Source organism: Scyliorhinus torazame, chromosome 10, assembly GCF_047496885.1.
Source record: "Scyliorhinus torazame isolate Kashiwa2021f chromosome 10, sScyTor2.1, whole genome shotgun sequence".
Classification (NCBI taxonomy): domain Eukaryota; kingdom Metazoa; phylum Chordata; class Chondrichthyes; order Carcharhiniformes; family Scyliorhinidae; genus Scyliorhinus; species Scyliorhinus torazame.
Window position 1 is genome coordinate 43,791,421 of NC_092716.1, and position 26,660 is coordinate 43,818,080.

At 47.5% G+C, this 26,660-nt stretch overlaps 1 protein-coding gene and 1 long non-coding RNA gene across 5 annotated transcripts in view; one reads left to right on the plus strand and one right to left on the minus strand.

The window, feature by feature from the left end:
* The window catches only part of slc22a31 (solute carrier family 22 member 31), an 82,007-nt gene extending 69,362 nt beyond the window's left edge, over positions 1–12,645 (minus strand). For 2 of the 4 annotated variants that reach the window (XM_072518046.1, XM_072518048.1), the window contains exon 1: positions 12,232–12,645. In XM_072518046.1, the coding sequence (XP_072374147.1) occupies positions 12,232–12,645 (414 nt within the window). The other 2 variants (XM_072518047.1, XM_072518049.1) reach the window with 2 other exon arrangements.
* Positions 12,565–26,660, plus strand: part of LOC140430525 (uncharacterized) — a 35,894-nt gene continuing 21,798 nt past the window's right edge. Inside the window, exon 1 of the long non-coding RNA XR_011949445.1 lies at positions 12,565–12,716. This is a non-coding gene — a long non-coding RNA (uncharacterized lncRNA). The remainder of the gene's footprint in view (positions 12,717–26,660) is intronic.

A 26,660-nucleotide genomic window follows, 5' to 3' on the forward strand; every position in this document is an offset into this window, starting at 1 on the left:
GCATCCTGAGCTGCTCAGCTGTGCAGGAGATGGGGAAAAAGGAAAGAGCAACAGCATTAGGGGATTCCTTAGTTACGGGAACAGACAAGCGTTTCTGTGGCCATAGATATACGTGGCCGGATGGTATGTTGTCTCCCTGGTACCAGGGTCAAGGATGTCACAGAGTGGCTTCAGGGAGAGGGTAAACAGCTAGAGGTCATGATCCACATTGGTACCAATGTCTTTAGGAAAGAGGATTGGGTCCTGCAATCAGAATCTAGGGAGCTAGGCAGAAAATTGACAAGAGGAACCTCAATTATAATAATCTCTGGATTACTCCCAGTGCCACGTGAAAGAGAGTACAGAAATAGAATAAAGCAGATGAATGCGTGGCTGGAAGAATGGTGCAGGAGTGAGGGCTTTAGATTCCTGGAATAGGCTCTGGGGGGAAATGACATCTGGAGAAGCCAGACGGGTTGCACCTGAACAGAGCTGTTCCTTGCGGGACATTTTGCTAGGCCTGTTGGGAGGGCTTTAAACTAACATGGCAAGGATGAAAGAACCAAGAGGGAATAGCAGAGAGGAATAGAAGAATGTACAAAATACTGAGAGGGAGAGAAAGCACTGGCATAGAGAATAGCAAGTTAATACGTGGAGTAAGGGAGAAAAAAATTACATCTAAATCAGGGTTACTGTGCATGTATGTGAATGCATGAAGTATATTAAGATTGGGGAGCTACAGGCGTAAACTGCATTGTAAAAATATGATGCTGTGGCGCTAACAGAAAATTGGTTCAAGGGGAAAACTTGGTGTTAAATATTCCTGAGCACCAAGGTGTTCAGAAAAGATAAGAAAGAGGATAAGGTGGCGGCATTGGTTAGGGAGAACATTGCAGTGCTAGGAAAGGATGTCCCAGAGGATTCAAAGACAGAATCAATTTGGCTAAAGCTATGGAACAAAAAGGCAGCAATTACCGAGCTCACAGCGTTGTCTATAGACTACCAGCTAGTGAGAAGGATGTAGAACAAATCTGCAGGGAAATTACAGAGAGATGCAAACCTTTGTATATCTGAAATTCCTACGTACATCCCAGTGTATTATGTGTCTTTGATGCTGTAAGAGTTAAAAGCCAAAGTTAGGGGTTATGTGACTGCTGTATTAATTTTTTGATAATCTGGTTTACAAGGCAAGCAGACATTCCGGCTACAAGGTGCAATTAAAGTATTGTAAAAGATCTTAATTCATTCCAACCATGTATATTGTTTACCTGAAGTTGGGCTAATGGAAGGTTCCCTAGGGAGAAGATAATTAGAGACTTTGTGTTTCGCTTAGTAAGATGATGCAGTTAATGGGAGGAGCCAGGGACTGAAGAGTCAGCTGTTGAGTTTCAGTTTTGGAGTTCAGTTAAAGATTAGGGGCAGCACGGTGGCACAGTGGTTAGCATTAATGCCTCACAGCACCAGGGACCCGGGTTCAATTAGTCTTGGGTCACTGTCTGTTGGAGTTTGTGCTTTCTCCCAGTGTCTGTGGGGATTTCCTCCATGTGGTCCACTTTTCTCCCACAGTCCAAAGGTGTGCAGGTTAGGTGGATTGGCCATGCTAAATTGCCCCTTAGTGTCCAAACATATGTCTCGGTTAAGTAATGAGTTATTGGGATAGGGCAGGCGACTGAGCTTGGGTGGAGTACTCTTTCAGAGGGTTGGTGCAGACCTGATGGGCCGAATGGTCTCCTTCTGTACTGTAGAGATTCTATGATTGAGATGTGAACAGACTAGCAGTTTCTCTCAAAACAGTTAAAAGATTTGCCTGTGAACAGGACAGGAGTTCTTTGCCAAAGGCTGACAGGTTAAACAAGTAGTCTGATCTGCAGGCTGTTACCTGACTGAATTTCTGCCTCGCTCTCCAATCAGTATTTTAACCATGTCTGCTAACTGTATTTAAAAGTGGATTTTGACCCGAGATGGATTTTATCTCTGAGATGGAGATAAAAGATAGCAGTTAGGAGTTAAGTGTTTAAGCTAGCATTGTTTAACTGGTAATTCTAAGCTACTTTCTTTATGATGTTAAAGTTAGCAATGCTGTGTTAGCAATAAAACTTGTTACAATATACTATATCCCTACTTGTGCATGGAATCACTCCTGGAGCGAAGTATCCTTTCCTCAGGCTTACAAATTAAATTAAATATTGTGGTTTCTGTTTGGTATCCTAGTGACTGTCGAGGTCTCGTTTGGGATTGTAATGCATTACAGAGTAGTTTTAATGGAGGACTTTCATTACCCAAATGTAGACTGGGACAGTGGTGGTGTAAAGGGCCGAACATTCTTAGATCGTGTTCAGGAAAATATCTGCAGCATGTGTGTTCAACAAGAAAGGATGCAGTATTGGACCTGGCTCTTGGAAATAAGGTGGGCCAATTTAGATCAAGTGTAAGTGGGGGAACATTCAGGAGATGGAGACTGGTTTGTGTGATAGACTGGGCTACATTCATGACCTTTTGTAGTTTCCTACGGTCTTGGGCAGAGCAGAAACCATACCAAGCTGTGATACAACCAGAAAGAATGCTTTCAATGGTGCATCTGTAATAAAAGAGACGTTGCTGACATGCCAAATTTCCTTAGTCGCCTGAGAAAGTAGTCATTGGTGGGCTTTCTTAACTATAATGTCGGCATGGGAGGACCAGGACAGGTTGTTGGTAATCTGGACACCTAAAAACTTGAAGCTCTCGACTTCGTTCCCATTGATGTAGACAGGGACATGTTCTCCTCTACGCTTTCTGAAGTCGATGACAATCTCCTTTGTATTGTTGACATTGAGGGAGAGATTATTGTCGTCGCACCAGTTCACCAGATTCTCTATCTCATTCCTGTACTCTGTCTAGTCATTGTTTGAAATCCGACCCACTACGTTGGTGTCATCAGCAAATTTGAAAATCGGATTGATGGGGAATTTAGCCACACAGTCATAGGTGTATAAGTATAGTAGGGGGCTGAGGACAGCCTTGTGGAGCACAGGTGTTGAGGATGATCATGGAGGAGGTGTTGTTGCCCATCCTTACTGATCGTGGTCTGTGGCTTAGGAAGTTCAGGATCCAGTCGCAGAGGGAGGACCCGAGGCCCAGGCCACGGAGTTTGGAGATGAGCTTCGTAGAAATAATAGTGTTGACGGCTGAGCTGTAGTCAATAAATAGGAGTCTGACATAGGTGTCTTTGTTATCTAGGTGTTCCAGTGTTGAATGCAGGGCCAGGGAGATGGCATCTGCTGTGGACCTGTTGCAGTGGTAGGCGAACTGCAGTGGATCAAGGAAATTCAGGAGGTTGGAGTTGATTCGTGCCATGACTAACCTTTCGAAGCACTTCATAATGATGGATGTCAGAGCCACTGGACGATAGTCATTAAAGCATGCTGCTTGGCTTTTCTTTGGTACAGGGATAATGGTTGACTTCTGAAGCAGATAGGGACCTCAGATTGTTGAAAAGAGAGGTTGAAGATGTCTGAGAATACCCCCGCCAGCTGATACACGCAAGACCGGAGTGCTCGTCCGGATACTCCATCCGAGCCAGTGGCTTTCCGTGGATTGATCTTCGAGAAGGCTGCTCTGACGTCTGCAGTGGTGATCTCAGATACAAGTTCATCCGAGGCTTCCAGGGTGGAGGGCGTGCTCTCGCTGACCTCTTGGGGGCTGGCACTTCCAAAGCTCCTATTCTACCACTGGGCAGCCACTGCAGAAAGAGTTGAGGGATGGGTCAAAGAGCCGGGAGTGAAATAGACGGCTCTATTCCCATTCCCCCAGCCAGGTACTCAAGAAGCCCAATAGTGGTAGCCACTGTGAACATGGACCAACTCAGGCATCACTTCAGCCTGGTCGCAATGTCCACCATGGCCTCCACCTGCAAGAACCACAGATTTATACCACAATGATCGACACCTCCCTTAAAAAGGTAGAGACAGGATGAAGGAGTACTGACTGTATGGGGAATTATACATAGATGGCACAGTCGCGACACTAGGGGAACTGACACACAGGTTTCAGCTCCCGAAAGGGAACGAGCCAAGATAAGCAGGTAAGGAACTTCCTCTGCAAGAAGACAGCAACATTCCAGCTGCCAGGACACTCCCTACTGGACAGGCTTCTGACTGTGGGCAAACTAGAGAACGGAATCTGCACCGTCATGTACAGACAACTACTGGAAGAGGTACGGTCACTGCTGGATGAGACATGGGAGAAGTGGGACACTGGCTAACTCCACCTGCTCATGCGCATGGCTGAGCTTAATGCAGCCAAAGCTTGTGTACAGGGCACACTTGACCAGAACACAGGGCCGGATTCTTCCCTGAGGTGGAGGACAAATGGGAACAGTGTCAGGGAGGTCTGGTCAACCACACCCACCTGTTCTGGTCGTGTCCCAGACTCGTCAGTACTGGATGGCCTTTTTCGAGGCCATGTCCAAGGTGGTAGGGGTGAGGGTGGAGCCATGCTCGCTAGTGGCAATCTTCGGGGGTATCGGAACAATCAGAACTCCTTATGGGGAGAGCAGCAGACACCCTAGCCTTTGCCTCCCCAGTTGCCCGCTGGCGACTCTTGCTCGGTTGGAGATCAGCAGTGCCACTATAGGCCACGGACTGGCTGACCGACTTATTGGAATTTCTTAAATTGGAAAGGATAAAATTCTCAATTCGGAGGAAGGCTTTACCACAAGTGGAAGCATCTCACCAGCCTGTTCCTCAGGCTGTGGCAAAAACAGACAATGGAGGAAGAGTGGAGGACACCAACAGGATACAGGGCAGGCAAGGCAGAGGAGCGGGGGGCACGAATATCAAGGAAACACATAGGTGAGATCTCAATAACAGCAACAAGGTACGCCCAGGTAGTACCAACACGCCCCCGGTATGTTTTCATACTGGGGGCAACAAGTTAATACGGCACAGTTGTGGTAACGGATCACCGGGGCTCCAAAGTGAGGGGCCTCGCATCCGTACACACATCACCTTTGTATACATGTTTATATTCCTCCTTTGGCCTCATTTGCCCACTCCGTAAATAACTTGTTGTAATGTATGATGTTCCTTGCAATATATTATAAATGCAAAATCAATAAAAATATTTTTTTTAAACTAAGGTCTTGTACAGCTGCAGCAACACTTTCCTACATTTATACCCAATTTCCCTTGCAATGAACGCCAACATTCCATTAGCCTTCCTAATTACTTGCCGTACTTGTGTACTAACTTTGTGCGATGTACCAGGACACCCAGACCCCTTTGTAGAGTTCTGCAATATTTTGCCACTCAAAATGATATACTGATTTTCTATTCTTCCTGCTAAACTGGACAAACACACGTTTTTCTACTCCATCTGCTAATTTTTTGCCGATTCAATGTCTTCAAAGGGATTTGGATAGGTTTGTCTCCTCTTGAAATTTATTTTCCTGCCTTTGTGCCCTCAGCAAATTTAGCTAACAGAAATATGGTCCTTTATTCAAGTCATTGATTTAGATGTAGGGCATTCAAAAAGCATCTTAACAAATACATGGCTAGGATGGGTATAGAGGAATACAGCACAAGGAAGTGCTGAGAGTTTTGGCCAAAGTTGATATCATGACCGGTACAGGCTTGGGGGGCCGAAGGGCCAGTTCCTGTGCTGTATTGTTCTTTGTTCTAGTCAAGGTCCCAGCACTGATCCCTGTGGCACTAAACTCATCACACCTTGCCAACCCGAAAAAGACCCACTTATCCCGATTCTCTGTTTCCCGTTGGCTAAATAATCCTCTCGCCATGCTAATATGTTACGCCCTACAACACAAGCTCTTATTTTGTATGGTAACCTCTAAACATGAAAAGGCTAACCTTTGAATACATGGTACAAATAGCCAAAAATTGAGATGGACCGTGCTGTAGTTTATAGTAACGTATGTACACAATACAAATATAGCTTCAGTTGTATGAGGAACTGTATGAGGAAAGAAATCAGGTGATGTACACAGTCAGCACATGCAAAGCAGATGAGTCATTGTTAGTCAAACGTGTTTATTAAAATGCTGAAAAAATGACTCATGCCGATTAATTACAATCCCAATTGAAAATTCATTCCCATTTTTCCAGATACACCGTTCGATCACTTTCTTCTGCATATCTCACAACATCCAAGACAGGTTCTTGCAAAAGCCACAAACAACATTTTTTCCTCACTTTTACCAGTATTTGCTACGATTAACCAAGACATTTTGTTCCGAAGCATCTCCCCTGTCGTCAGGTCTGAGGAACTGCCTTTGCATGGTATAATTCCTACCTAAAGGAATGATGTGGAGATGCCGGCGTTGGCCTGGGGTGGGTACAGTAAGAAGTCTTACAACACCAGGTTAATATCCAATAGGTTTATTTAGAATTACGACTCACCTGATGAAGGAGCTACCCTCCGAAAGCTCGTGATTCCAAATAAACCTGTTGGATATTAACCTGGTGTTGTAAGACTTCTTACTGTACCTAAAGGAACACATACAATGTATTTCCTCTTCTTTACCCAGAGGTTATCCCTCAGTAATATCATCTGCAGACGTGTTCAGTTTTCACAGGCATGCAGGTGAACTGTACTACTCCATTTCTGTTAACCCTTGACTGCCTAGATGCTGCTTCTTCAACATTAAATTAGGGACAAGTCACAACCTTGTCCAAATTAAAACTGAGACAACCAAAGCATTGTTCTGGCTGGCCATCATCATAGATTTCTTTCCCAATACTGGAGCTAAAAAGTTCATTTAAGAGTTTGGTATCCTGTTTGACTCAGAACTAAGCTTTAATTCCCAAGCCCCATCCAATGCCAAAACACATTAATTTATTTAACAAGTCTATCATCTCCAGGATTAACCACCTCAATATTCCAATTTGCTGGTCTCTCATCCTCCAAATTATTGAGAATCTGTTTGCATGTTTCCTGTCCACATCAAGCTTTGCTAGCGTCCATGATTCCTAATCTCAGTAAATTACAGTATCTTCCTATTTAACACCAAATGAAATCTTCATCCTTCGCTACAAATCCCTTCAATGCCACAACCCAGGCTATTTCTGCAGCATCCTCTAATGCTATATACCCGCTAGTAAATACTCTGTCTATATCACTCAGGCCACTAGTGCATTCACTCCTCCAGCATTGGCAGCAGAGGTTGCCACTGCCCTTTTCCAATGAACTGTTCACCCCCCTTAGACAGTCTTTCTCTCCATCTCTCTTAAATCTAATTTTCCCCTTCTAATCAGACAGTTCTTTTTTATCTAAGTCTAATGTCTTGGGGTGTTTCTTTATATTAAAAGGTTCTATGCAAGTGTGGGTTGCTGTTGATGGCAAAAGAAGTTGGGCACGTTGAGCCTGGACAGGTTGCACTCCAACAGTGCCAGGACCAATACTGTAGCAAGGAAAAGTTTGCTAGTACCTTTGGAGAAGTCAAAGAAATCTGGTGGGGGATAGGAATTTGAGTGTAGATTCAGAAGGGATGGGAATTTGAGTATAGATTCAGAAGGGAGAGATGCAAAGAGGAATCAAAGCCTAAAAAATAGACAACAAAGTCATTCAGTGACTAATGGCACATACTTCAATGCAAGGAATCTAGTGAATAAGGCAGATGAGCTGAGCACACGTGTAGCCGGTTTAGCTCAGTTGGCTGGACAGCTGGTTCATGGGAGTCATTTGGCTAGAACATGAGACGAGACCAAATCGCAGGTTCAATTCCTGTATGGGCCGAGGTTATTCATGAAGGCCTTGCCATCTCAAATTTTCCCCTCACTGGAGGTGTAGTGATCCTCAGGCTCAATTACCATCAGTCAGCTCACCCTATCAAGGGAAAAGCAGCCTATGGTCATCTGGGACTATCAACTTTACATTTACACCTGGAATTATATCATAGCTACTGAAACATGGCTTAAAAGGCAGGCAGGATTGGCAGTTCTACATTACTGGTCACAATTGTTTTCAGATGGGATTACAGAAAAGATTTCAAAAGGTAGTGGGGTGTTGCAATATTGGATAAAGAGTACAGAGAAAAAGCAGCACAAGGGTCACCTTCCAGGGTGTTCCAACACAGGGTTAACTTCCCATCGTTGTAGTCAAGAGTAAGCATGTGATCAGCGGTCAGAAGCATATCCTCATGTTCCTGCTCTCTGCTCTTTTTCTCTCCCTGTTTTTGATGACTTCACGCAACTGCTTTCTGTGGCTTGCTTACCATTGCTCCTGCTCTCAGGGTATTTTTTCTATGCTCCTGATTTCTGCAAGGCTTGATCATAATCGATAGTGAGAAGCAGGGACACCCATCTAACTATTATAGTTAAGTAAATAAAAACAGAAAATGCTGAAAATACTCAGTGGGACTGGCAGAATCTGTGGAGAGAAACAGACAGTTAATGTTTCAGGTTGTTATTTTTCATCAGAACTGTGAAAAATTAGAAATGCAGTAGCTTTTAAAGAGGTTAAATGGAGGAGAGTGTTAAACAAAAACAAAAGGGAAGGTCTGTGATAGGGTGGGGAGCAAGAGGATGGGAGTAATTTGGCTAGATCTTCCAATCAGCAGCAACCCTGCTGACTATGGAGATTATTGCATCCTTAGCTTTTTGTACACTTTCAGGTGGGACCTCCGATCCTGGCTGCAACAATGAAACTGGGGGGGGGGGGTGGATGATTGGTCGAGTTGGGGGCTGGAAAGTGGTGGTTTGGTTTGTGTTGTTAAGCACGGATTTGCACACAGAAATTAAGAGTGCATCTAGAAACAGGATGTGATTATGGGTCTGAATTGTTGGAACTCAAAATTGAGTCCAGAAGCCTGTAAATTGCCCAATCAAAAGAAGAGTTGTTAGTTCAGCTTGTGCTGAGGTTCATTGGAGTAAATATCAGTTGCCTTAAAAGTGCCATTGAAACACTCTTCACACGCAACACTTTTCATATTTATATAATTATGATGGAGCTGGGTTCATGATTATTCTCTCTCTCTCTCTGCTTTTTAAAAATAAATTTAGAGTACCCAATTATTTGTTTTACAATTAAGGGGCAATTTAACATGGCCAATCCACCTATCCTGCACATCTTTTGAGTTGTGGGGGCGAAACCCACGCAGACACGGGGAGAATGTGCAAACTCCACACGGACAGTGACCCAGGGCTGGGATTCGAACCCGGGTCTTCAGCGCTGTAGGCAACAATTATTTAGGGGAAGTCTTCATGGTTTTGTTAAGGGTAGGCCACCTCAGACTAATTTGACTGATCGTCCGAGGTATCTCTATAGAGGCGCTATAACTGCTTTGACGTAGTCAGCATGAATTTTAGCAAGTCTTTTGACAAGATCCCAAAAGGGCAAACTGATCAGAAAATTGGACATTCATTGGACTCAAGGGCAAGTAACAAGTTGGATCAAAAAGTAGTTCAGTGACAGGAAGCAAGGGTAAAGGCTGACTGGTGTTGTTAGATTGTTTCCACTGAGGTTCTGCAGAACTCAGCATTAGGTTGTTTGCTTTTCACAACTCTCCCTCAGACTGATCTGTTCTCTGCGAGAACACTATTCACGATGCCCTATGCTGCTCTCCAATCACTATTTGTTGAAGTACCATTTGTCAATGTACTCTGTCGATTATTCTTTTGTCTACTATGTATGTACTGCGTACCTGCTCTTGGCCACAGAAAAATACTTTTCACTATACTTCGGTACATGTGACAATAAGTATCAATCAATATAAATCAATGATTTAGACTTGAAAGTAGGAGCATAATACAAAAAGTTTGCATTATGCTACACAAATTGGGCGTGGTTGATGATAAGGAAGAGAGATGGGCTGCAAGATGATATCAATGGACTGGTCAGATGGCCAAAAAAAGTCCCTCGGTGTAGTTTAAAATACCCCGACCTCAGCCGGTTCGGACGCACGCTCACTACTGGTGCCTGATAGAGCAACCGCACCCAGTCAATAAAGCCCTCACCAAACCCAAACCTTCCTAGCACCTCCCACAGGTAATTCCACTCCACCCGTTCAAACGCCTTCTTCAAAAGCCCACATCCATCGCTACTATCATCTCCACCTCCTCTCCTTTTGAAGGCATCATAACATTTAGAAGCTTTCGAACATTGGTCTTGAGATGCCTGCCCTTAACAAATCCCGTCTGGTCTTCCCCTATCACTCCCGGGACACAGTCCTCTATCCTTGTGGCCAGTATTTTAGCCAGCAGTTTGGCATCCACATTCAGTAGAGAAATCAGCCTGTATGACCCACATTGCTCCGGATCCTTCTCCCGTTTCAGGATCAATGAAATTGAGGCCTGCAACATTGTTTTGGGGGGGGGGGGGGGGGGGGAGGAAAGAGAAGAGGACTTGGGATGGTTTTCTTTGTAACAGAAAAGCCATGGGGAAATTTAATTGAGGTGTATAAAATGAGACGCCTCGATTGCATGGATAGAAAAGGGCCTATTTCATTTAGCAAAGAGATCAGTAGCCAGGGGACAGAGATTTAAACTAACTGGCAGAAGGATTTCTGATTTAGCAGTGGGTTAAACAGCTGCCTTATAAAAGCAGAACAAGGCCAGCAGCGCGGGTTCAATTCCCGTACCAGCCTCCCCGAACAGGCGCCGGAATGTGGCGACTAGGGGCTTTTCACAGTAACTTCATTTGAAGCCTACTTGTGACAATAAGCAATTTTCATTTCATTAGGCAAGAATTAAAGAGAATTTTTTTCACCTGGAGGGCATTCAGGATCTCAAATTCATTGAAAGTACAGATTCACCGAAAGACACAGAATATTCCATCATCATTTAAAAACATGTACTTAAATGCCATAACCAAGGTCACAGATATGGTCACAGACCAAGAGCTGGAAAGTGGTTTTAACCTGGATTTTTGTGTCGCTGAAGGATACGGTGGGCTAAATGTCCGCATACACATTAAACAGTAGAATTCCTACAATGCACGAGGCCATTTCGCCCATTGAGTCTCCACGGTCCCTCTGAAAGAGCATCCTACGTCGGCCCACTCCCTCACCTCTATCCCTGTAACCCCACCTAACCTGCATAATCTTTGTGACACTAATGGGGCAATTTAGCATAATTGGACTATTGGAGGAAACTAGTGCACCAGGAGTAAACCCAGGCAGACACAGGGAGAATGTGCAAACTCCACACAGTCACCGCAGGCTGGAATTGAACCAAGGTCGCTTGCGCTGTGAGGCAGCCGGGCTACACGGAGCCGCCCCCCAGCAGTTAACGCAGTGTAATTCAAAGTTGCAATTATTTTGCATATAAATCAAGCTGAAGGTAACAACTAGGATCCTCATATCCGGTTTCATGATTTACATACAAGTATAGCATTTGCAAACCCACAAAACTCAAACGGTGGACCCATCGATCCGCAAGTGAGTAAATGCAAATGATTTACCCGAGTGACCGTGTTTACATGCTACGTTTGGACCGAAGCCTAAGCACCCCAGCTTTGAGTGAAATATTGAGCGCATAGCGAGTATAAATCTTTGCACTAGGATAAACAGACATTATTGCATAAAGTTAAACTTTCGATTGACGTATCAAATTAGTTCAAACTCCGAATAAAACGTAATGCATTAAAAAGCCAATACCCGAGCTGATCAGGAGTTTAGCAAAGTGATTGTTTTCATGCCAATAACTTGCAACGTTATCTAAAAAAAAACCATATGTTGACATTACAGTATTAGAATATGAAGTTAAATGATAGTGTCCAGAAAGTAGTCTACGGAGGGGCTAAATGTTCATCCAGCCATAACTGGGGGGGGGGGGGGGGGGGGGGTTGAGTTTTAAAAAACGTTGGAGGCCATTCACACGAATTAGGTCACAGGAATTGCCGCAACACGCACCGTGAATCTAGTTAGTGCTTGGGGGAAGGAGGCCATTCGGCCCGCCGAGTCTGCATTGGTTCTCGACTGGGCCAGCGAGCACTCGGCTGCAAGAATCCCGGGCGACGGAGGGAAAAAAACCTCCGTGAATCCGAACGAGAAGCAAGTTCCCCCCCTTCCCACCTTCCCTTCGCGCGCGTCCACCCATCAGTTACCTCAAAACTTTTTTTTGCGCACACACACACACGGTGGTCTGAACGGAGGAGGGTAGAAAAGGAACAAAAACTCGTGCACCTCTTCCGAGAAGCAGCTCAATTCTATAGAATCGGGCAATATTTTAAAGTGGTTCGAAAGCACAGCCCCTGGCAGGAGGGTTGGGCACGGACGGGCGGTGGTTTGAATGTTTTCAGTCACGGCGGCGGGCTCACCTGGCTGACGATGTTGTTGTGGAGGCCGCCGCCGCCGCGCGCTTCGAACTGCCAGCCCCGGGTGCACGCGACAGTGCCGTTGGGCAGCGGCTGCCCCGCGCCGCCCGCTAACGGATATCGGTGGAGGCGGCAGCGGCTCCAGGCGGCGGGAGGAGGTGCCCTCCCCTCCTCGCCGCCGCCGCCGCTTTGCAGCGGCAGGCTGTAGTTGAGCAGCGGGGCGCCCGACAGGTTTCTGAGGGCGAGGGGCAGGAGCTGCGGGTCGGGCCGGCAGTGGTGGCCCGGCGTCAGGCTGAGGAAGACGTCGCTGAAGAAGCTGAAAGCCAGCAGCAGGTTGGGCAGGCAGGCGGCCACCGCCAGCCGCTTGTGGTACCGACCGAAGCCTCCGAGCTGCGGGATGACGATGTCGAAGTCCATCGCTTTCCACACACGCGCCCACCCTCCAGCTGAATGTTTCTGTGGAAAGGGAGACTCGTTGCGCCCAGTCGGTGAGTCATCGCTGCTTGCTAATCACCTGTCTTCAAAGGCGGCTGAAATGTGTTGTTAGTTTTTTCAATGTAGCTGCCGCACCAAACAAAATCCTCCCCCCCACCCCACCTCAGCTAATAAACATTTCAATAGGGTCATTACGGAAAGTGCAATAATGTTCAACTTTTCTCCATAAGGGTATATTGAACTCTGAAGTGCCTCAATACAAATCCATTTATTACGGGGCTTATTTTCCCACGCGGCTTATTCACTCTTCCAACTTCTATGATAATCTGTGAAACTTCTTCCATAAGGGCAGCACATACAAACGTCTGAGAACACACACCAACAGGTTCAAAAAAAACTGCTTCATCCCCGCTGTTACCAGACTGCTAAACAACCCTCTTATGCACTGATCTGCTCTCTTCACGCATAATGAGAATAATCTTTATTAGTGTCTGATATGCCTTCAATAAGCACACGACAAGTGACGAATGTAACTGAGGCTTTACTACACTAAACAGCAAGCCTCCTGGCCTCTGACCCGAACTGAGGCGGAGACTTGCCACCTTTATACAAGAGCCCGAGGGGAGGGGCCACAGGTGGAGTCAGCCTGGACAAGCCCAGGCAAGTACAACACAACACAATGCAATACAGTGGTTTACCAAAAAAGTTTAAAAAAAGAGTCCGGCAGGGGTGAAGTGGTCTTAAAGGTCAAGTCTGGCGGGGGCCTTGACCTTCTGCCGTGATTGCACCGGTGTCGAGACCTGCACGTCCGGGAGCGTGTTGGCGTCTTCACCCAGATGTTGAGTCGGGGGGGGGGGGGGGGTGATTGTCGCCGGTGGGCCTGCGGGTGCTAGTTCGTGAGGTAGCTGGGCAGGGGCGGGGGAAGACGGTGTAGGGCCGGGGGTGGTGGTGTTGGTGGTTGCTGGGCAACCTGCAAGTGCCAAATCCCGAAGGGAGACTGTGTCCTGTCACCCGTCCTGATGTGCCAGGTAGTCATATTGTGGATTTGCATGGAGGAGCAGGACCTTCTCGACGAGGGGGTCGGTTTTATGGCTCCTCGCATGCTTCCGGAGAAGGACGGGCCCTGGGACTGCCAGCCAGGACGGGAACGAGTCCCTGGAGGTGGATTTCCTGGGGAAACAAACATACGCTCATGAGGAGTCTCGTTGGTGGCTGTACACAGGAGCGACCGGATGGAGTGCGTCGGAGAGGACCTCCTGCCAACCGGAGACTTCTAGACCGTAGGGCCAGGAGGATGGCCTTCCAGACCGTCGCGTTCTCCCTCTCCGCCTGTCTGTTTCCCCGGGGGTTATAGCTGGTCGTTCTGCTGAGGTGATGCCCTTGCTGAGCTGGAACTGACGCAACTCGTCGCTCATGAAGGAGGATCCCCGATCACTGTGGATGTAGGCGGGGAACCCGAACAGGGTGAAAAGACCATGCAGGGCCTTGATGACAGAGGCAGAGGTCATGTCAGGGCACGGGGTGGCAGAAGGGAATCTTGAGTACTCGTCAGCGATGTTGAGGAAGTACAAGTTACGGTCAGTGGAGGGGAGGGGCCATTTGAAATCGATGCTGAGGCGCTCAAAGGGGCGCGAGGCCTTTACCAGGTGTGCTCTGTCTGGCCGATAGAAGTGCGGTTTGCACACCGCGCAGACCTGGCAGTCCCTGGTCACGGACCTGACCTCGATGGAGTAAGGCAGGTTGCGAGCCTTGATAAAGTGAAAAAAACAGGTGACCCCCGGGTGACAGGTCATTGTGGAGGGCCCGGAGTCGGTCGACCTGTGCGCTGGCCCATGTACCACGGGATAGGGCATCTGGGGGCTCATTGAGCTTCCCGGCTTGATACAAGATATCATAGTTTAGGTGGAGAGTTGATCCTCCACCTCAGAATCTTGTCATTCTTGATCTTGCCCCGCTGTGTGTTATTGAACATGAAGGCAACCGACCGTTGGTCAGTGAGGAGAGTGAATCGCCTGCCGCCCAGGTAATGCCTCCAATGTCGCACAGCTTCTACGATGGCTTGGGCTTCCTTTTCGACGGAGGAGTGTTGAATTTCGGAGGCATGGAGGGTACGGGAGAAGAAAGCCACGGGCCTGCCCGCATAGTTGAGTGTAGCGGCCAGAGCAAAGTCAGACGTATCGCTCTCCACCTGGGATGGGATGGACTCGTCCACAGCGTGCATCGCGGCTTTGGCAATATCTGCCTTGATGCGGTTGAAGGCCAGTCGGGCCTCAGCCGTCAAGGGAAAAATGGTGGATTTGATCAGTGGATGGGCCTTGTCTGCATAATTGGGGACCCACTGGGCATAGTACGAGAAGAACTCCAGGCATCTCTTCAGGACTTTGGGGAGGGAGAGTTCCAGGAGGGGGCATGCGGTTGGTCCGGGTCGGGCCCTAGGACTCAGTGTTCCACGACGTAGCCGAGGATGGCTAGACGGGTTGTGCGGAAGATGCATTTTTCTCTATTATAGGTGAGGTTCAAGAGTTTAGCGGTGTGGAGGAAGTGCCGGAGGTTCTCGTCATGGTCCTGCTGGTCATGGCCGCAGATGGTGACATTGTCTAAGTACGGGAACGTGACCCGCAGCCCGTACTGGTCAACCATTCGGTCCATTTATCTTTGGACGACCGAGACCCCATTGGTGACGCCGAAGGGGACCCTGAGGAAGTGGTAGAGGCGGCCATCTGCCTTGAAGGCAGTGTATTGCCGGTCAACCGGGCGGATAGGGAGCTGGTGGTACGCGGACTTCGAGTCAACCGTGGAGAAGACTCGATACTGCGTAATCTGATTGACCAATGTCAAATATGCGGGGGAGGGGAGATATGCATCGAGCTGCGTGTACCGGTTGATGGTCTGGCTGTAATCGATGACCATCCCGTGCTTCTCCCCATCTTGACGACCACCACTTGAGCTCTCCAGGGGCTGTTACTAGCCTCAATGATCCCTTCTCGCAGGAGTCGCTGGACATCCGACCTGATAAAGGCCCTGTCCCGGGCGCTGTATTGTCTGCTCCTGGTACCGACGGGCTTACAGTCCGGGGTGAGATTTGCGAAGAGCGAGGGTGGGGCGACCTTAAGGGTTGCGAGGCTACAGACGGTGAGGGAGAGCAGGGGTCCGGCGAACTTTAAAGTAAGGCTCCGGAGGTCGCACTGGAAGTTGAGCCCCAGTAATAGGGCAGCGTAGAGAAGGGGAAGGACCATAGAGTTTGAAGTTAGCGTACTGTACGCCTTGTACAGTAAGGGTGGTAACACAGTACCCCCGGATTTCTACTGCGTGGGTTCCGGAAGCCAGGGAGATTTTCTGGGTCGCGGGTAGGATTGGGAGGGAGCAGCGCCTTACTGTATCTGGGTGTTTGAAGCTGTCTGTGCTCCCGGAGTCGAAAAGGCAAGCCGTCTCATGGCCGTTGATCCAGACGGTCATCGTAGACTTTGCGAGGTGGTGCGGCCGGGACTGATCGAGCTTGATGAAGGCGAGCTTCGGAAGGCTGGTCGGAGGTAGCGGCGGCCAGCGTACGATCGGATGAGCTGGGCTCCCAGGAGGCTGCACAGTGGTCCCAAGGTGGCGGCCCCCACAAGTCGCGCGTGGCAGCGGCGATGGCCTCTAAGATGGCGGACCCATGGGTCGCAGCGGCGATGGTGTCCAAGATGGCGGCCCCCATGGGTCGCACATGGCGGTTGGAGGATGCGTTAAAGATGGCAGCCCCAATGGGTCGCACGTGGCGGCTGAAATTGAAGATGATGGCGCCCACGAGTCGCACATGGCAGGCGGCGTGGCAGCTGGGGGCGGCCCCGACAGGCAGCAGGCAGGCTGCTGGCCCTAGAAGTTTTAGGGGGAGATCGGGCCTAGCAGGCTTTTGCAAAGTGGCCATTCATCCCACAACCGTTGCAAGTTGCGTTCCGTGCCGGACAGCGTTGTCTGGGGTGATTACTCTGGCCGCAAAAGTAGCACCTCGGGCCTCCGGCGTTGGCGGGCCGCTGCGCGGCACAGGCCTGCGTCGCACCCAGGTCGGTTGATGGCTGCGCCCACAAGGCCCACGAGGGTGCCGCGCGGTCAGAGGTGTAGGCCTCCATGTTCTGGGAGGCCACCTCCAGCGAGTTGGAGAGTTGCAGTGTCTCTGGGATGCCAAGTGTCCCCCCTTCTAGTAATCGCTGGCGGATATAGTTTGATTTCATGCCCGCGACATTAACGTCCCTGATCTGCAGCTCCGCGGGCTGGGTAGCCGATATCGCCCGGCAGTCACAGTTCCGGCAGAGTATACGCAAGGCACGCAGGAATTCTGCAAGGGATTCCCCAGGGCATTGCCGTCTCGTGGCGAGGAGGTGCCTAGCCTACACCTCGTTAACGGATTTCACGTATTGTCCCTTCAGTAGCATTATTGTGTCCACATACGAGGGGGCATTCCTGATGAGAAGAAAGACTCTTGAACTCACCCGTGCGTGGAGGATCTGCTTCTTCTGGAGGTCTGTGAAGTCTTCGGTGAAGGATGCGAGGTACGCTTCGAAGCAGCTTAGCCAGTGCTCAAAAGTTTCTGTGGCGTCGGCTGCCTGTGCTTCAGGCAATCAGGCTTCAGTGATGAGTTCATCTTAAAGTTTAGTGTATTAAATTGATATGCCTTCAATAAGCACACGACGAGTGATGAATGTAACTGAGGCTTTAATACACTAAACAGCAAGCCTCCTGGACTCTGACCCGAACTGGGTCGGAGGCAGAGACTTGCCATCTTTATACATGAGCCTGAGGGGAGGGGCCACAGGCGGAGCCAGCCTGGACAAGCCCAGGCATGTACAACACAATGCAATACAATACCGTAGTTTACCACTGTGTCACAAGTAGGCTTACATTAACACTGCAATGGTTACTGTGAAAATCCCCTGGTCGCCACACTGCGTACGGCACCTGTTCGGGTACACCGAGGGAGAATTTAGAAAGACCAATTCGCCTCACAGCACATCGTTTGGGACTTGTGGGAGGAAACCGGAGCGCCCGAAGGAAACCCATGTAGAAACGAGGAGAACGTGCAGATTGTGCATAGACAGTGACCCAAGCCACGAATCGAACCCGGGTCCCTGAACATAGAACATACAGTGCAGAAGGAGGCCATTCGGCCCATCGGGTCTGCACCGACCCACTTAAACGCTCATTTCCACCCTATCCCCGTAACCCAATCACCCCTCCCAGCCTTTTTTGGTCACGAAGGGCAATTTACCATGGCCAATCCACCTAAGCTGCACGTCTTTAGACTGGGAGGAAACCGGAGCACCCAGAGGAAACACATGCAGACACGGGGAGAACGTGCAGACTCCGCACAGACAGTGACCCATCAGGGAATCGAACCTGGAACCCTGATGCTATGAAGCAACAGTGCTAACCACTGTGCTATTGTGCCACAATTTTCTCTACTGAGTCGTACACACTTCTGTATGCTTCACCCGATGTCTGTGTCTATGTATGTACATTGTGTATTTTATGTTTGCCCTTCATATTTTCTTTTCATGTGTGAATGATCTGTCGGATTTGAATGCAGAACAATACTTTTAACTGTACCTCGGTAATCGGTCTGGTCCCCAATCTGTAATAATCACTGGTTTGCCCAGGGAAGTATGGATGCGGGGTTCCGGATATGGCGGAGAGCGGGGATTGAGAGGATGGGGAATATGTTTATAGAGGGGAGCTTTCCGAGTATGAGGGCTGGAGGAGAAGTTTGGGTTGGCGAGGGGAAACAAATTCAGGTATCTGCAGGTGCAGGACTTCCTACGTAAACAGGTGTCAACCTTCCCGCTCCTACTACTAAGGGGGATTCAGGACAGGGTAGTTTCCAGAGGGTGGGTAGGAGAAAGGATCGTCTTGGACATTTACAAGGAACCTATGGGGTCAGAGGAGTCACAGACCGAGGAGCTGAAGCGCAAGTGGGAGGAGGAGCTGGGAGGAGAGAGAGGATGGTCTATGGGCGGACGTGTTGAGTAGAGTCAATGCGTCCGCATCATGTGCCAGGCTCATCCTGATACAATTTAAGGTCGTTCACTGGGCTCAAATGACAGTGGCCCGGATGAGCAGATTCTTTGGGGTGGAAGACAGGTGTGCAAAATGTGCGGGAGGACCAGCGAACCATGTCCACATGTTCTGGGCATGTCCGAAGCTTAAGGGATTTTGGTAGGGATTTGCAGATGTCATGTCCACGGTGTTAAAGCCAAGGGTGGCGCTGAGTCCAGAGGTGGCGATTGTCAGGGTGTTGGAAGACCCGGGAATCCAGGAGGAGAAAGAGCCAGAAGTTCTGGCCTTTGCTTCCCTGGTAGCCCGGATACGGATACTATTAGCTTGGAGGGACTCAAAGCCCCCAAAGTCAAAGACCTGGCTATCGGACATGGCTAGCTTTCTCTGTTTGGAGAAAATCAAGTTCGCCTTGAGAGGGTCACTGTTAGGGTTTGCCCGGAGGTGGCAGCCGTTCGTCGACTTCTTCGCGGAAAATTAATCGTCAGCAAAAGGAGGGGGGTTAGTTTAGCTTAGAGTAGGGGGTTCATAAAGGTGGGACCTGTAAGGGAGGGAGACGACTTTTGCACTATGTTTATAGTTTCATGTACATTGTTTATTGTGTTGTTGTTATACCAAAAAATACCTTATTAAAATGTTTATACCTCGATACGCGTGACAATAAACAAATCCAAATCCAACTATAATATATATTCAATGCCAAGCATATAGCCCGAGGGGTTCAACGTGTTTACCAGCCCCCTTGGTGTACTATGCCTGAAAGGCATTAATTAGACAGGGTTCTTGTCCCATTGTGTTCGCAGAAGCTTTCCCGATCTTTAGTGCGTCCCTCAGCATGTGTCCTGGACTTTGGAATGCGCCCATCTGCAACACTTGGTTGAGGGCAGCTCTTTGCACTGGGAGGCCAAAGAACATCTTTAATCGAGTTAATGAGCCTCGAGCAGCAGTTGATATTTGTTTTGGTGCACTGTCCCTGGGAACAGCCCATAGAACATAGAACAGTACAGCACAGAAGAGCACAGCATCTTGGGCATCATAGAGCTGTATGCGATAAACCTCCACAAAAACTGCTGCACTTTTTCCGTACATCATTTGTAAAGGCACATTCCAACAATAGGTGTGCAATGGTTCCTTGCTCACCGCAGCAACCTCGAGAACAGCCTCCCGTAACAGCCTCCCCGAACAGGCGCTGGAATGTGGCGACTAGGGGCTTTTCATAGTAACTTCATTTGAAGCCTACTTGTGAAAATAAGCGATTTTCATTTCATTTCAACAGCCCATGGTGCACAGGGTGTGCATGAAGAATCTGACAACTATTCTGTCTAATTCCACCTTCCAGCTCTTGGTCTGTAACTCTATAGGTAACAGCATCTCGAGCACAAATCTGGTGTTCTTGATTAATAAGCAAATTTCTTGATTAATAAGGAGATATGGGGTTATGGAGAGAAGGTAGGAGAATGGGGGATGAATGGCCAAATCCTGCTCCCATATCTTATGGACAGGGTGTGCCCTTCTCACCGTCAGCCAAGCTACATCTTGGTCCTTGTTTGAAAGTTCTGGTAGAGACATTCTGCTGAATGACTTTGACAGTCTGCTCAGGGAACCATCTGACAGGATTCATCATCACCTTTTTCCCCCCACAGCGCCTCGGATGTTACGTGCATACCACTGCCTGATGGACTTGGGGCTCAAAGGTGTTGTTTTTGCATAAACCTTTCCATGAGGGACAGGTGATATGGCACGGTCCACCTGTTTGGTGTGTTCAAGGTAATTGGCTAAACCCATCATTCACAACACCAAGGACAGTTAGAACTTCACCACCTAGTGATACTTGATGTTTGCATACTGAGGTTCTTTGCATGGCTTGATAAAGCTGCACACAAAGTTGTCCCATCAGAATGAGGGAGACGTTGGGTATTTTTCCCCACTCTATCCAGAGCTTTGTATATGTTGTCTCTGCAGGCACGATCCATCTCTGGCCTCCAGATAAAGTAGATGGCTTGGGTGATCACTGCAGTAATGATCAGGGTATGGGCCACATCTGTACCACATACAGCAACACAGAGCACCTCACACCTGATGACCAGCTTCTTACCACTAATGGAGAGAGCGTTACTCCCACATGCCAAATTTCTGCCCCACCTTGGCGGTGTACCTCCTGGTTTTTGGTGCATGCCCCAGCCTCTCTGAACCATATTCCCAGCATTCTCATAGTCTTGACCTAAACGTGAACGGGACAAAGAATCGGTTGGCCTAGTTCCCAAAGACCATGGACTCACGGTTTGCTACGATTTAGCTTGGTTTCCGAGGCCAGTTGGGTCTGGTCGGAGATGCTCATCAATTTGTGCACCAATAGCAGATCTGGGCAGAAGGCCAAGTTGTTCATGTACAGGGAAGTTTTGACCTCTATATCACCACTATCAGGATCATCACCCCTCTGTTGCCTGGCCTGAATCCTTCCAAATAGACTCAGCAACAACGTCTATGCAACACATGGACACGGCCAAGGAGAGGAAGCCCTGTCTGACTCCAGATTTATCGGAAAGCTTTCCGATATCCACCCATTGATTGAAACTGCAATACTGTGGTTTGTGAAGCGCAGTTGGATTCAACTGAAGATTCCCTCCCCAAACCCTGTTTTGGAAAGCACATCCATCATGTAGTTGGCAACACTGTGTCAAAGGTATTTTCCTGGTCCAGGCTAATAAGGCAGATGTCTAGCCCTATCTGGCACATAGGCAATTGTATCTTTGAGTAGTGTGAGGCTATCAAAGTGCTATTACAAACTGATTTCCAGGACTTTGACCCAGTGACACTGAAAGACACCGCGGTCCACACAGTGGTTTGTGGGAGCTTTGTGTGTGCAAACTGGCAGCTATATTTCCTACTACAACAAAACTACATTTCAAAAATACTTAATTAGTAGTGAAAGGCATTAGATAGATGTTTTTTCTTCCTAAATAGAGCGAATTATGAAGGAGAAACAAATATATGGATACAGTTAAATGAAGTAGAGTGGGAGGAGCGTGTGTGGCGTATGAATAACAGGATAGACCAGTTGGGCTTTGGGCCTATTTCTGCACTGTAACTACTATGTAGTGCTATATAAAACTAATTGTTATACAAACATTCATAAATGGCATCAAAGACCCCTAGCAAAACGAGTCAATGGGAATCAGGGAAAACCTTCCACTGGTTGGAGTCAGACCTAGCACAAAGAGTGAGTTCTCCCAGTGAGCCAGAGAAGACACAGCCAGAGTGAGACAGCAAAGAGTGAGTTTGGGAATTTGAATCTAGGTGGGAATTCGAAGCTAGGTGGGGAGGAGGTGCTTTTTATCCCTGGTAAGTGACTGGTAAGTAGTTTTTCTTTTCTTTTTTCTTTTCATTGTCTAATTTATTTATTTTTTCTTTCGTTTTTTGGAATTGTTGTTGTATACATTCACCTAAGGTTTAAGACATGGCAGGAGATCTCAGACCCGTGTGGCTACAAGAGCATGTCAGAGGCTTGGAATCCTCACCTCCCTATTCTTAAAGTCCTGTCCACCATCTACAAGGCACAAGTCAGGAGTGTGATGGAATACTCTCCACTTGCCTGGATAAATGCAGCTCCAACAACATTAGAAGCTCAACACCATCCAGGACAAAGCAGCCTGTTCAATTGGTACCCCTTTCATAAACATTCGCTCCCTCCATCACCAATCAACAGTAGCAGCCGTGTGTACCACCTACAAGGGATACTGCAGGAATTCACCTGGGCTCCTTAGGCAGCACCTTCCACTCCCACCATCACTACCGTCTAGAAGGACAGGAACAGCAGATACCTGGGATAACCACCACCTGGAGGTCCCCCTCCAAGTCATTCACCATCCTGACTTTGAAATATATTGTGTGTAAACAAGCTAGTAATATAAAAGATAGCAAGAATTTTTTTCAATATACAAGAAATGAGAGAGGCAAGAATAGACATTGGACCACTGGAAAAATGAGGCTGGAGAAGTTGTAATTGGAAACAAGAAATGGCAGAGGAACTGAATAGGTACTTTGCATCAGTCTTCACAGTGAAAGACACCAGTGGGATACCAGAACTTCAGAAGATGGTTCTCGGACAACTGAAAGATAAATCACCCGGATTACACCCAGGGTTATAAAGGAGATCACTGAGGAGATTGTGAAGGCATTGGTGGTGATCTTTCAGGAATCATTGGAGGCAGGCAGGGTCCCAGAAGATTGGAAAATGGCTAATGGAACACCCCTGTTTAAGAGGGGAGAGGGGCAGAAATGGGAAATTACAGGCTGGTTAGCCTGACTTCAGTCATTGGTAAGATTTTAGAGTCCATTATTAAAGATGAGAGTGCAGAGTACTTGGAAGTGCATGATAAAATAGAACTGAGTCAGCACGGCTTCGTCAAGGGGAGGTCATTACTGACAAATCTGTTAGAGTTCTTTGAGGAGGTAACAAGGGAGTTAGACAAAGGAGAACCTGTGGACGTGATCTATTTAGATTTCCAGAAGGCATTTGACAAGGTGCTGTGTAGGAGTCTGTTAAATAAGTTAAGAATCCATAATGGTAAAGATAAGATACTGCATGGATAGAGGATTGGCTGACTGGCAGAAGGCAGAGACTGGGGATAAAGGGATCTTTTTCAGGATGGCAGCCGGTGACTTGTGGTGTGCCTAGGAGTCGGTCTTGGGACCACAACTTTTCACAATATAGATTAACAATCTGGAAGAAGGAACTGAGGGTACTGTTGCTAAGTTTGCAGATGATACAAAGATATGCAAAGGGACAGGTTGTATTGAAGAAGCAGGGTAGCTGCAGAAGGACTTGGACAGGCTAGGAGAGTGGGGAAAGAAGTGGGAGATGGAATACAATGTGGAAAAGTGTGAGGTTATGTACTTTGGTGGGAAGAAAGGAGGCATAGACTATTTTCTAAATGGGAAAAGGCTTAGGAAATCAGATGCACAAAGCGACTCAAACCGTGTTCAAGATTCTCTTAAGGTTAACATGCAGGTTCAGTCGACAGTTAGGAAGGCAAATGCAATGTTAGCATTCATGTCGCGAGGGCTAGAATACAAGATAAGGGATGTACTTCAGAGGCTGTATAATGCTCTGGTGAGACCACATCGGAGTATTGTGAGCAGTTTTGGGCCCTGTAGCATTGTGGATAGCACAATTGCTTCACAGCTCCAGGGTCCCAGGTTCGATTCCGGCTTGGGTCACTGTCGGTGCGGAGTCTGCACATCCTCCCAGTGTGTGTGTGGGTTTCCTCCGGGTGCTCCGGTTTCCTCCCACAGTCCATAGATGTGCAGGTTAGGTGAATTGGCCATGATAAATTGCCCTCAGTGACCAAAATTGCCCTTAGTGTTGGGTGGGGTTACTGGGTTATGGGGATAGGGTGGAGGTGTTGACCTTGGGTAGGGTGCTCTTTCCAAGAGCTGGTGCAGACTCAATGGGCCGAATGGCCTCCTTCTGCACTGTAAATTCTATGAATTCTATGAAGGATGTGCTGGCCTTGGAAAAGATCCAGAGGACGTTCACAAGAATGATCCCTGGAATGAAGAGCTTGCCATATTAGGAGCGGTTGAGGACTCTGGGTCTGTACTCGGTGGAGTTTAGAAGGATGAGGGGAGATCTTATTGAAACTTACAGGATACTGAGAGGCCTGGATAGAGTGGACGTGAAGAGGATGTTTCCACTAGTAGGAAAAACTAGAACCCGAGGCCACAGCCTCAGAGTGAAGGGACGATTCTTTAAAATTGAGATGAGGAGGAATTTTTTCAGCTATAGCATGGTGAATCTGTGGAACTCTTTACCGCAAAAGGCTGTGGAGACCAAGTAACTGAGTGTCTATAGGACAGAGATAGATAGTTTCTTGACTAATGAAGGGATCAGGGGTTTTGGGAAGAAAGCAGGAGAATGGGGATGAGAAACATATCAGCCATGATTGAATGGCGGAGCAGACTCGATGGGCCAAATGGCCTAATTCTATGTCTTATGGTTTTATAAGTAGGGTAGGCAATAAATGTTGGCATAGCCAGTGATACCCACATTTCCGAAATGAATACATTTTAAAAACCTCCCGCCAATATATAAATCTGCCATTCCAGTAGTGCTCTGTTGAGATTCAGAAGCTACTCAACCATTACGTTCCACTGTTTACAAATTCATCAGTTATTCAATTGGATTATAGACCATGTCAGAATCAAAGCCTTTGCTGCTCAACAGATGGTTTTGCAACCCAAGCCCAGGTGCTGAAGCTCAGCTATGAACCAGAAAAACTATGGATGAATGAGTGTTATAGTGTTATTATTATGCATCTTCTTATTTATATCCATTGCTGATGTCATCAATAAGTGTGATGTCATTAGTTGTTGTTACCTGTGTATATTCGTATTAAACTGCCATTAGTTCTAATTCTATTCTGTTACTATTAGATGTTTTTGAGTCCATACTATATTTGAAACTTTATTTTTAAACTTAATTAACAATACGTTTCGACTACCTTTTTGTGGTCAAGTTACCACATTTTTGGTGACAAGAATAAAAAGAAAATAGAGTTTCAGCATATTCAACAAAATGTTTTGCTAAGCTAACCAATGGAAGACAAGTTAGATGAACCATAGCTATGCTGGGTCTATCAGTGAGTTTGTGGAAGAGAACTGCTAGAGCAGCACAGTAGCACAGTGGTTAGCATAGTTGCTTCACAGCTCCAGGGTCCCAGGTTCGATTTCCAGCTTGGGTCACTGTGCGGAGTCTGTACATTCTCCCCGTGTCTGCGTGGGTTTCCTCCCACAGTCCAAAGATGTGCAAGTTAGGTGGATTGGTTATGCTAAATAGCTCATAGTGTCCCAAAAAAGGTGGGGATAGGGTGTGGGCATGGGTGGGGTGCTCTTGCCAAGGGCCAGTGCAGACTCAATGGGTCAAATGACCTCCTTCTGCACTGTAAATTCTATGATTCTAACTGGATTGAACATGTGGAAAGGTTGGAACACTTTTTCGTGGCAAATGAGATCACAGACGATGCGATAAAGCGCTCAATTCTCATGTGTGTGCAGAGCGAAGACTTACAAGCTAGTGAGAAATTTAGCTACACCATGGAAATCAGGGGATATTTCATTCGCGGTTTTAGTTACACTCATTGACGATCACATAATCCTAAGACCTCAATAATTGTACAATATTTCAAATTCCATAGTCATTTTCAGAAGGCGGGACAGTCTGTAGCTAAATTTGTTGCCGAATTATGCCAGCTCTCTAACATTGCGAGTTTGGGAAAGCTTTGGAAGAAATGATTTGGGGACAGACTAGTTTGTGGCATCAATGAGGACAATATTCAGCAGTGTTTGCTCGGAGAAGCACGTTTAATTTCAAGAATGCTCTAGAAATTTCTCAGGGCATTGAAATGGCTGTCAATAATGCAAAAGATATTCAGAAAGCCAATCACAGCATGCAGGCAAGTGCACTGCATCAAGTAGAAAAATCTGCAAGTAAAAAGGTGAAGACAGTGGAGTGTTTTAGGTGTGGAGCGCCACACTATGCGTATCATAATACGTTTACAGACGCTGATTGTCACCAGTGCAACAAGGGGCATTTAGCGAGGAAGTGTCGGATTACCAAGAAAAAGTCGAAAGCTGAGCAGGGTACTTCAAATGCAAGGAAGCTTCAGTCGACGGTGTATCGCCTGGAAAGCTCAGACCAGGCAGAGGAGCACTATTACAACATTTTTAATACGAGGGAGGGGTGTACAGAGCCAATTTATGCTACAGTGGAGGTCGATGGACAAAACTCATGGGGAGGTGGACATAGGAGTCTCTTCATCGGTAATCAGTGAGGAGACCTTCAGGAAGATTTGGGGTTCTAAACAGGCACCAGCCCTTACTCACAGAATCATAGAATTTACAGTGCAGAAGGAGGCCATTCGGCCCATCAGGTCTGCACCAGCCCTTGGAAAGAGCCCATGCCTCCACCCTAT